The sequence below is a fragment of the Protopterus annectens genome, chromosome 1.part0, assembly GCF_019279795.1.
Source record: "Protopterus annectens isolate FY-2018-M chromosome 1.part0, PAN1.0, whole genome shotgun sequence".
NCBI lineage: Eukaryota > Metazoa > Chordata > Ceratodontiformes > Protopteridae > Protopterus > Protopterus annectens.
In genome coordinates, this window is record NC_056725.1 from 1,288,736,781 (window position 1) to 1,288,749,110 (window position 12,330).

Genomic DNA, 12,330 nt, shown 5'->3' on the forward strand with positions numbered 1-12,330 from the left:
TTTAAAAACACAAGCCTGTATTTTACATTTATTTATACAGTTGATAGAATTATATATCAAATTACCGTGGTGGTGGTGCTGCGGTAGCATTGTCGCCTTGCAGTAAGACGCTATCCGGTTCGATTCTCAGCTAGAGCGTCTTCTGCATGGAGGCATGCATGAGTGGGCGTACCTTCGTTAAAGGTTGTGCATCAGGGCTGGTAACTCTGCACGTAAAAATCAAATACCAATCATTAGCGGACTGGACTTCCGCTGTGGTGACCCCTAACCGGGAAAAGCCGAAAAGACACAAATAGAATTATATATCAAATTCTATTTGACTAGGCTGGCAGCCTTTGCCCATATCTCCCCAGTCATCACAGCCTGCAAAGCAAACTACTGATTGTCCCTAAGGAGACTACAGGACAGTGAATAAAGTGATAGTGATTTCAGCCTCTCCTGGTAGCTGATGTATTTTAAGCGTATGTTTTTTTTAAACTGTGGAATATCTGGGGTATCATTTGCTGAATATGAATAGTAAGATACATCCCAAAAAGGGTATTGTATTTGATAATAGGTGTGCTCAATGCATAATATAGAGCCTCTGATTGGGTAGCTAGTAATTATATCAAGAATGTGCCACTTTGGTTGCATTAACTTTTTTTTTGCTTGTACCACTTTTATTTCCTTTATATGCTTGAAGATGAGCAGGACTGCCCCCTCAAACTAATTGTCACTTCATGGCTTACACTGTATGCCTGGCTACATTAAGTTACAAGTTCAGGTTTTAACCTAACTGTGAAACTCTGAAGAAACACTTAACCAGGAAACAGATGAGTCATCCTGCCTAGCAAGTAAGATGAATTCATGTTCTCAGCTTTCAGTTTCAGTTAAGTGTTGTGTGCTGAACAGTACTGTTATAACTCAAAGAAATTTAACTGTTTCATAGAAAAATACATAATGGTGCTAAAGTTTTCCTTGAACATGTACTTGGCATTATTTCTTCTTCTCCTGATGTATACTAGAGCTGCCAACTCAGGTAACCTTTCTCTTTTTCTTAAACAGTACAATAGCCAGCTATAACTGCGTCACTTTTGATGGATGGTTGGATTATTATCTGTTAACAATTTTTAACAGAATGTATGAAAATGGGTATACTGCACACGAGATCTTATCCAGTGAATATTTCTGGAGTATGTGTGTGTAGGAGTGTGAATAAGCTTTCTTTGTGCTATCATGTTGCTCTTTTAGAGTTAAAGAAAGGATGCATTTTTAAGCTGTGTGCTTCCCGCTGCGTAGCCATTTTCTGACATCAGATCTGTTTCTGTGTGTGTGTTGGTGTATGTGTGCATTTGAGCATTATTATATAAAAAAATATTTGTAGTACTTTTTGTCAGCTTTTTTTTTAATGTTCTTTCAAGAGAAGCACAACTATTTTTCTTCCGTTTATAGTGGAAGGCAACTGGATTAAAACACAGATGATAATCCACGTGTTATATGCAGAGCAGAATGATTATTTATTTATGTTTTGATAGCTTAGTTAGATCCACTGGTTTGCTTTAGGTTTGCTTTAGAGGATTACAATAAAAAGCTACCTAGCAAGAAAAACTAAACAAGTTCTCGCATGTGATATTACTGAACAATTTTTGTGCTTTATCTATTAATGTAAAGAGAATACTTACTAAGTGACATCACTGTTTATTTTTCATTAGCGGTTGCAGTATGTTCTGTGCTAGATCCTTACAAACTAGGATAAGCAGAGACTAGAGCATAATGACTAAAATTGTAGGTTTCTTATCTTTCAGGTGCAGAACCAAAATCTGACCCATTTCTACAGATTCTGTTGTAAAGGTTTAGTGAAGTATACATCTTGACTGGGTGTGGCATGTAAATTAACTCTTAAGGAGCAACATTTTACTAGCACTAGGTGATTGCATGTTGCAACTCACAACACCAATTCTTGGAATGTTGAGAACAAATAACTGAAAGTCGGGATTTATTTATACTAAGTCCAAGACTGCTGTGTCTTGTAATATTCCTTTTTCTATGAGGTATAAAGATCTCTGAGTTGGTATATAAGAGTTTGGGGAGTGCAGGAAACTGACCACCCCCAACAATGGTGGGGGTTGCGAAGAGCAAGTTCAAAGGAGAAAAATAATGTTTGATATTCATTCTTCTACGTTTTTATACTTTTTTGGCATTTTGGGACTTGGCATTGGGAGACTCCACATTTCAACTGGGAGGTGACAGTATTTAGAACTGATAATTATACGTGTGTGTGTGTGTGTGTGTGTGTGTGTGTGTGTGTGTGTGTGTGTGTGTGTGTGTAGGCTGGCACATATGTGTGTGTGTGTGTGTGTGTGTGTGTGTGTGTGTGTGTGTGTGTGTGTGTGTGTGTGTGTAACTCTCAGCATATATTTGTGGTGTAAATATATAGATATGTATCTGTTAGCACCAGGGTTGCCAGACGTCCCTATTTGGGCGGGACTGTCCCGAGATCAGCAGCCTGATCCCGAGTCCCGCCCTGCCGGTTTAAATCCCGCCAGCCTCCGCTGTTTGTTTTTGATTGTCCGTATACCTGGTATACGGGCCAATCAAAATTGCTAAAACGAGTTTTGTGTTCCAGATTAAACACGAGTTTAGCGATTTTGCTTGGCCCATTTGCCGGTATACATGCCAAATCAAAAATCGCTAAACACGGGGCTTCTCGTGTTTAATGCGAATGCAATGCACTAAACACGAGAAGCTCCGTGTTTAGTGCAGAGTTACTGAGTGAGCTCAGTTCTTTAATGTGTAACTGTGTTCCGCATTAAAGACCTTTTTTTTTTTTTGCTCTTCAGTCTCTGGGTCTCCGAAGACCTTTTTTTTTTTTTTTTTTTTTTTTTTTGCTCTTCACTTGTCGTGAGAGACCTTTTTTTTTTTTGTCCCTACCTGGGGGTCTGCAAATCTGGCAACCCTGGTTAGCACTGTTAAAAGTGATTTGGTCATGAATGTAAGTGTTTCATGGTACCTAGTGAGTTAAGTACCGTGATGTATGTACATTGTTATAATTTACTATTTATTTGGGACATTTTTAACAAAAAGCTTCATAAACATTTTATTAAGCCACAGTTCAAGTAAAACTACTGCAGTCGATTATGACATCACTGCAAGCAGAGCAAGCGCTGTGCCCGCAGGCTATAATGGTGCACCTCTGCCCATGAGCAACAGTGCACCCATTAAAGTTTATGGATGCACTTCATGCTTTCATGGGTTCATAGGTTCATAGGTAGGCACTAGGCTATCGGCCCTAGGGCCTATACAAGCCTTGCCAAAAAGGTACCCTGGCTTTCGCCACCCAAGCAAATTATTTTCCTGTGCCCCTGTCAAGCAGAGCCACAGAGGTGATCCCTGGGGTGAATTTCCTATTTCCCATCCAATCATCAAGATTTTTCTTGAAGAGTGCCAATGAGGAGCTCTGCTTGATATAGATAGGTAGTTTTTCCAGAGTATGGGAAGTCTCTGGGACAGGAATCTATCCATCCAGCATGTTCTGTTTATTGTGGTGACAAGGTTTAGGTCCCTAGAGCGTGTAGCTTGGAGGGTTTGGGATTTCCTTAAGTGGAGCATGTCCAGCAGCTCTGGGTTTGACATAGCTTTGTATGTTACGCAGAGATTGCCTCTGAATAGGCGATATGTGATGGAGTAAAGCTGGAGTTTTTTGAGATGGTCTGTGTAGGGCATATGTTTGAGACTGATAATCCTCTTTGTGAGGTATTTCTGTGGCCTTTCCAGTTGTTGTAGATGTCTTGAGAGGTACATACCAAAAGGGGCGTCGTACTCTATAATGGGTCTAATGAGTGATGAGTAGAGGGGAACAATGACCTCTTTTTTTCCTGGATGAGAAACCTTTTGTGATGAGGTGTGCCACCTAGAAGGATTTCCTGACTACTGTGGCGATGTGATTATCAAAGGAGAGACTACTGTCCATCTGTGTCCCAAGGTCTCTTCTCACACTTTCAGTGTTAAGGAGACTACCACCTATGTGGTAGCTCATGGGTACAGAGTTTTTACCAAAGGGGATGACAATACACTTTTTGGCATTGAGCTTGAGGCCATGGCTTTGACACCAGGCATCTGTCTCAGTGAGGCCCTTTTGTAGGATGTCCACATCATTAGGAGTTTCAATTATGGCTCCTAGTTTGCAGTCATCTGCGAACTTCATTAGCCAAAGACCTTCTGTGTTAGCATGTACTTCAAAAAGTAGATACCAAACAGGCGAGGACCCAGGACTGAACCCTGTGGTACTCCACTTGTCACTAGTTTGAAGTCGGATTTGGAGTCTGCTACTTTCACAGTGTGGGTTCTGTCAGTGAGCCAGTTGGCAACCCCTCTTGTGACAGGGAGTTATACCGAGTTTACTGAGTTTATCTATAATTCCAGAGTGGGGGATGGTGTCAAAAGCCTTGGTGAGATCTAGATAGGCTGTGTGAACCACCTTACCCTCGTTTACAGCTTTGGAGACTGTTTCAAAGAAGTCAGTCAGGTTTAGGAGACATGATCTTTCTTTTACAAACCCAAACTGGGTGGGGTCCAGAGTTTGGAGATTACCAATGTCTTTGTTTATAAGTTCCATATAGGTACATAGGTTAGTACTAGGCTTACTGCCCTTTTTTGGGCCATTTGAAGCCTAGCCAATTACCCCATGTGAGAATCAAACCCTGCACCTTGTGTCTTTAAGGTAAACACCTTAACCATTATGTCATCCTCCCACCCCATGATGATACGTTCCATGGCCTTGCAGACCAGGCTCGTTAGGCTAATGGGGCGGTAGTTCCCTGGGGTCTATGGTGGATCCCCCTTTGTGGAGTGGGATAACCGTTGCTGTGCACCATTCAGTGGGAACAAAGCCTGAGGTGAGGCTATGATTGAACATGGTGCCTAGGTGGGGTGCCAGTTCATTATGTAGTTCATGTAGAATGTAGCCTGGGATGTTGTCAGGTCCCATGGATGCTGTGTTCTTGGCTTTGGACAGTGTGGTTTTTACTTGTGCAGCCATGATTACAGGAACTTTGCATTCTTCCGGTATAGAGATGGGCCCCTTAGGGGGTGAAGGGGGGGTAAAGTTAGCACTGAACCTATCTGCCAAGATGTTGGCAATATCAGTTGGTTCTGTATATTTAGTGCCATTGTGCTGTAACTCAGAGCAGATCTGAGTGTTGCCATTGAGATTCCTGACATAGCTATAGAATGCTTTGTGGTTGTCTTTAGAATCAGTGGCAAGTTTGTTTTTATAACTAGCTTTGGAGGATTTTATGAGGGATCTCAGCTTCTTACTGAGGCTGACCAGGGAGTTCTTCCAGTCATGGGATTTTACTCTTTTTTTGCAATAGTTTCTTTCTTCTGTTGTAGAGTTTATTTATGGCAGGGGACCACCATATTGGCTTCCTTTTTTTGGAGGATAGCATCTTGGTTCTGTTAGGGATAGCATGATCCATGCACTTGTGTAAAGTTCTTATAAAGTGCATTTGTGTAGGATTCAGCAGTCGTACCTCTATTGTCCATCTGCATGGGTGTCGTGAAGTTTGCCACTTCTGTCTTAAGCTTGAAGTTGGCTTTGGAGAAATTTTTTACGGTGGTTTCCCTAATGGGAGGTGGGGTGGGATGTGGATGTCTAGGGTGATTAGCTTGTGGTCGGATCTGACCAATGAGGAATTGACCTCTGGTGTGGAACACTGGTTGCCCATGTTGGTAATGACCAGGTCTAGGATATTGCTGCCTCTGGTGGGGGTATGGATAAGTTGATCCAAGGTGTTGGAATTTATGAATTCCAGAAAACATTGAGCAAAAGAGTTGGTACATGAATAGTTTTCCCAGTAAATGGTGGGGTAGTTGAAATCTCCCATTATTAGGGTGTTGGGTTATACCATAATATTTTCCAGTGTATCAAGAAATGAGGTGTGGGAATCCTGGGGCATGGTAGGGGATCTGTAGCAAGTTACAATTTGGATTGCGGTCTTGCCCAGAGTTAGTTGCATTTTAATCTCGGCAATAATATCTGAGCAACTAACCTGGAGGTGTGGATATCCTTAATGAATATGGACATGCCTCCACCTTTAGTGTTTTGGTCCAGGTTAAGTGGCCGAAAGGTGTGGTATGAATTATAGCCTGGTAATGCAGGGGTGATCTCTGGAACCTTGAACCAGGTCTCTGTCCACTGCACAGATGTCAATGTTTTCCATTTTAAGGAGTGCCTCGAGTGAATGCATTTTGAGGCTTAGACTTCTAGCAATGAGTAGCATTACCCTCAGATTTTGCTTGCTTGTACCTGTTATGGTGGTGAATTTGTCATTTGAACCTTGCCTAAAAAGCCACTATAGGTGTGGTAAGAGCCCTAGCCAGTATCCGGAATCCCAAGGGCGACAGGTGCAGGCCATCTCTGACAAAGCATCATGGTCTGTCGATCATGTCATCACAGGTAGACAGATATTGAATCCCCTTAGAATGACACCAAAAGCGTAGCCAACTGTTGAAGTCAATCATTTTGTCCTTGTACTGTGGTATCATTCTGGGTGATGGCAGGATGCTACTCGGGTCTAGAGTCATACCTGCCTGGGCTACAAGATCGAAGAGCTCCTCCATGTCTCTTTTCATGTAGTCCAGGGGAGCGGCCTTAGGTCAACTGGTGCCCTAGGCAAAAGGGCTCCATGGCGCCCCCATCCTAGTCTACCTATACCAAATAAATACTGGAAAAGCACCCCTACTAGAGCGGCGCCCTAGGCGGCCACCTAGTTGGCCTATGCCTAAGGCCGGCCATACAGGGAGGTACATCTCAGGTCATTCACACCAACATGGACAATGACAGAGTTATATTTGTACTTGTTTTGGAGTGACCTGAGTGCGTGCATTATGTGGTGGATCCTGGCACCTGACAGGCAGCTGACAGTAACTTTCTCATTGTTTAGCCTGGTGAGTGGACCATCAGTGTGCCTGACTATAGAGTCACCTATGACTGGAGTGTTGGGTACGCTGTTATGCCTTATGGGCTGTAGTTGAGTGGCACACTAAGTTTGTGGGCTATGTGTCATTTGGGTTGTGTTGGGGGGGATGAAGGTTACATGCGTTTCTGCTTTGGAGGTCTCTGATGCTTGAGCAGATTTTTATTGAGAGCCTCCGAGATTGTAGGTGTGTGTTTTGTGTTGCTATGTGTGTGTTTTTGTGGTGTAGGTTTTGAGGGACTATGTGATGAGTGTGGTGTGGTGCAAGTGTTTACCTCCTCCTCTTGACTGTCTAGTCCAGTCTTGGGTTAAGAGAGCTTTGCTTCCAGTTTGGCTATATAAGTGCATCTCTCACAGGTGGTAGTGTTTGGTGGTAGAAGGAGAGGGTTGTCTGTGTACATGAGGCAATTGCAGCATTGCTCCAAGATGCCCAGATTCATCAGGTAGACAGTAGAAAACACCGAGAGCTGACCCTTAGACATGCCTGGATATGTGCTTAATTATTAAGTACTAAAAACTGTTTTTCTCTAGACAAGTGAGGAAAATTGAGTGCTGTAGTAATTTGTAGCTTATTTAGTGCTTACAATTAGTTCTGAGCAAGTGCTGAGTTCAAAGAAACAGATTGGAGTGCTAAAATTAAAAAAAACTAGCCATGAACTGCCACGGTGTCATTGAGGTTAAAGTTTACTTCTCAGTTCAGTGGCATGATCGTAGCGAAAGTTGTGATTTTAAAAAGCTTTTCCACCAGCAAATGGAGCTGTGTCACAATTCTGAAGAAATGTTGTTTGGCAACTTGTGCACTACCTTGTATAGTACAAAGATAAAGAATTTGTAATGACCAAATCACTTTAAAGTCGTCATTTTATAGGTTATATGTAGGGACATGACTTTTGAATTTGTTTTTAAACATTTACTGTTTTGGCTCCTTCAGGAAGCACAGCACTACATGGGCTGTTTTTTCTTTTAGTTTATTTATTTATTTTTTGCTACCAGCAGACTGTCACATATCTAACTGATACTAGGGTATAATAACTGCTGATTCCTGTTTCAGAGTTCTGATAACACTGATATCAGAATATAATGTAGCCTCTCTCATTTATTCAAAAAGACTTCTCATCAATATTAAAAGTGGCGGGGGGAATGTGGATGCTACAAATCTCCAATGCCCATGTTTTTTTCCCTTTCAATAGCTGCAGTTTTCGCCTGAAATACTGACATCAATGAATGCAAAAACCAGAAATATATTTCTGCAAAATTCTTTATCAGCACCGGTGGCTGATTTATGCTCTGAAAGTATATTTTCAGCATGGAGAATAACTGTAACAGCCTCTGAAAATTGCTGGAAATAGGCTGAACCATCTGGTTTTGCTGTGGTATAGCAACTGCTGATAGTTAACATCAATGAATTCACAGAAATCTTTTAGATCCTCTGTGTGAATAGTATACACAGAAAAATAGTGGAAAAACTTCAGCACAATTACTTCATCATCAACTGCCATTAAATTTGCGCCATGTCTAATACAGTTGTGAAGAACATGGGCTGGACATCCAAGGCCCACCAATGGTTTCTTAAGGCTCATTTTAAACTGAGAAAAAACATTCTTGCTTTCTTTCCTGTTGATGCCCCCAAAGTTCATGCTTGCACTGTCTCCTGCAAATGCAACATATTTTGATGACAGACTATATTTCTCAAGGGTTTCCAGTAGGTAATTACATACCATTTCAGATGCTTCATTTGGCATGCTGTCCCGTGAAAGCAATCTAGTCTGAATTCCACCAGTTTTCCAATTAAAATACTGATTGGTTATTGGGAATAATTTCTATGCACCATGGTTACTGGCATCTATTGCAATTCCAAAGCAGTTAATGCCATTTAATAACTTTACTACTTCCATAACAGTGTGAGGACCACTGACATTGTTAATAATTGCCTCCATTTTTAACCTGGCACATGTAATATTTTTAGTAGTTTCAGAGTCATTAAACAGCCTACGCATTAGACCACGAGTGCAATGCATAGATAACATCACTTTATATAATCAATTCAATAAATCACATGACTATCTACAATTACTACTAAAAGGTATATTACTTCTATAAAACTGCTTCCAAATACAGTAGCATTTCATGTACAGCCAAAAGACAAAAACAAGTTCATGAATTTATATATAAAAAATGCATCCAGTAAAACATTCCAAAAACTGTTACAGAACTAAGGGGTAATAGAGCTAAACCTTATTATTGTAGGAAATATATTAGGAATATCGAGAAAAGTGTACATAATGAAAATAATAAATTAAAAGTATGTCTGTATTACTCCAGTGATGATAAATGTTATAGAGACATCATAGAGAAACATTGGAAAGTTTTAACTACTGACGGAGTTATGAGGAACATTATAGATGAAAAATCTAAATTTGTTTATAAAAACATGAAATCTTTGAAACAACATCTCTGTATCCCTAAGGGAAGTAAGATAGTGTTAAATAAACATTGTACGATGCCCTGTGGACACTGTAAATGTTGCCAGTATATTGATAGCAGTGGAGAGTATAATCACCCTGATCAAAATAAAATTTATAAGTTTAGTGTTTATGCCACATGTGAAACTGCTCATGTTGTATATTTGGCATATTGCCCTACCTGTTTTAAATTTTATGTGGGGAAAACTGACAGGACCCTTAAAGGGAGAATTAAAGAACATTACTACCATATTAATAAAGATAGTATTGTTAGTGCCCTGTCTAAACACATATGAGTACTGATCGTTCTAACTTTTTCAGGTTTATGGTGACAGCACTTATTTTTGAAAACATCAGGAAGGGAGATATTAATAATCTAACAGAGCAGATGGAATCCAAATGGATACTTAGGTTAACAGGAGACTTTTGGCGTGGCCTGAATGATAGGGTACCCATTAAACCCAGGCTTAAAGCCAGACATTTGAATAAGAAGGAATATATAAATTCATGAATTATATACATGTTTTGAAATATATTTGGAATATTTTTTGGAATGTTTTACTGGATGCATTTTTTATATATAAATTCATGACCTTGTTTTTGTCTTTTGACTGTAGATGAAATGCCACTGGTTTGGAAGCAGTTTTATAGATGTAATATACCTTTTAGTAGTAATTGTAGATAGTCATGTGATTTATTGAATTGATTATATAAATGGTTATGTATGTGCTTTAGTATATATCTGATGAAGTAGCTTTGCTACAAAGGCGCTTATGTATTTGGTGGTTTTATATTAAAGAAAAGAGTTATACTGGAATTTCTTGCTGTCCTTGGATCCTTCTGTGTTTTCTGTATAGTATAAAGTATATTAAAAGAACACTTTTACACAAAAGCAGGCCAGGGTCAGGATGCTAAACCCAGGTAAAATACGCTTTGCAGTATGTAGTATCAACAATGCATAGTATTTACCTGATTCACACCCGTGGTAGCCACCCTTTGGTATAGCATCTCTCCGGTACTGAAAACAGAATGCAAAAGCCAACATTTGCATTACTGTATTGCGTTCACATATACATTAGCCAAAGGTCAGCGCTTGTACTCACCCCATGCCACTACACTCAAATGCACAGCAGTCTTGCAGAAGCAGAATTGTAACAGTGCATAGTAGGACCACTCATTTCACTTACAAATAGCCCCACCCAGTACCCATTACCTACCAAAAGTAGGTGACTTGGCCTTGCCGGCATCGGTAATGTTTTCATCACCGTATAGACCTGATGCATGCAAATAGTCAGAGTTTGCATTCTGTCTTGTTTCACCCAAATACACATTAGTCCTGCAAAGCCAGAATTATTACACCAAGGCTACAGTACCAAACATTTCATCCACAAACAGCCATCATATCAATTGCTGACCTGAAGTATCTGCTTTGACCCTGCCAGGATTAAAACGAAAATAGCAATGATTCCATTAATGTACTCTGTTGCACAGAAACAGTAGTTACAGGGTTGTATGATAGCTGACTTTAGCCACATACACATTAATCTTCCAAAGCCACAATTACAACATTTGATCTTGCAACATTAAAAAGAAAAACAACAACAAAAAGACAACACTGTCATCAAAATAAGTATTCTTTTTTTTCACATAAACAATACTCAGAGTTCAGAGCTGTGGTTGATCTTACTTCACTCAAATGCACATTACTCTTGCAAAGCAAGCCAGAACTGCAGCATTCCATTCGCACATAGGCATTGACCCCATCCCAAATGCCTACCAAGAGAATCTGCTTTGAGCCAACAAGGTTTAAACTAATGAAATAAAAGACCACCGGTACATTACTGTACTTCTTTCACATCACATAGCCAGGGACCTGCACGTGATCTTAGTTCACCTATACAGACTTTACTCATGCAAGAGTAGAGTTTGTTTCAACAACAAAACATTGACAAACCAGTCTAATGTATCTTGACTAACCCTGCAAAAAGATATTGGGGGGGATTCAGGAATCCTCCGTGTAGGACGAACTAAGTCCTACTCGGAGACTGCCGTCTAAGAGTTAGATGACAGTGCGTCATGCAAATGCATGAGGGCGCACTGACTCAACTCCCAGCCTAACATGGAGCGTGTAGGAGTGCAGGGTGCTTGTCAGACTGCCGAGCAGTCCAAATATCCACGCCCCTGCAAGTGTCTAAATCTGCAAATGTCAGCAGATATGAGCGAGTTCGCTCAAATGTGTATACCCCTAACACTACACTCCCCCACATTCAAAACCCCTGTACAAATGAAATAAAAGTTAAAACAATTTTTTTTTTAAATTATTCCCGAAATAACTGCCCGCATTTGCGCGCGTGTGTGCGGGTGTGCCCATTGCTTAGCTACAGTAAGCAGTTTAGACATTGAAGAGGATAATAAACTACTAATATGCAAATTAAGCCAAATTGCAATAATGTAGTGGTAGAGCCTTCGCACAAAGAGGAGGCATTCCCGGTTCGAGTCCCACCACTCCCCTTTCCATTTTCATTAGGAAATCTGTGCATAAAAATAATTCCTGACATTTACCTTTTAAATTCTATTAAAATGCATTGAAATGGCCTATGTAGTAGTGAATGATATTTTAAATATATATAAGAAGGTGAAACGGTCATGCATACTAATGAATGCATAAGTAACCTATCTTAAGCAATGTGATGCACTGCTAAGCAACATTTACCAGTATTAAGCACATTTAAGAATAATTGCCCATAGCTAAGCACTGCTTTAACTAGTGCAATAGCTTTGCGTGGAGCTGCGCATCGCGCCAACAAGTGCAACGTCGGGCAAAGTAGAGCAATGTCGAGCAACGTTGAGCAACATTGGGCAAAGCTGAGCAAAGTCAGCTAAACACAGTCACACCCCCTACTGGTTAGGCC

The 12,330-nt window shown here is 40.4% G+C and overlaps 1 protein-coding gene across 2 annotated transcripts in view; it reads left to right on the forward strand.

Annotated features, from left to right (window-relative positions):
• Nucleotides 1-689: 689 nt before the first annotated feature.
• Nucleotides 690-12,330, forward strand: part of LOC122797624 (class I histocompatibility antigen, F10 alpha chain-like) — a 609,100-nt gene continuing 597,459 nt past the window's right edge. The window contains exon 1 of one of the 2 annotated variants that reach the window (XM_044066180.1): nucleotides 690-833. Coding sequence is in view for 1 of the 2 variants with exons in the window: in XM_044066172.1 (XP_043922107.1) it covers nucleotides 940-1,018 (79 nt within the window). In the remaining variant the exon portion in view is untranslated. The other variant, XM_044066172.1, reaches the window with a different exon arrangement.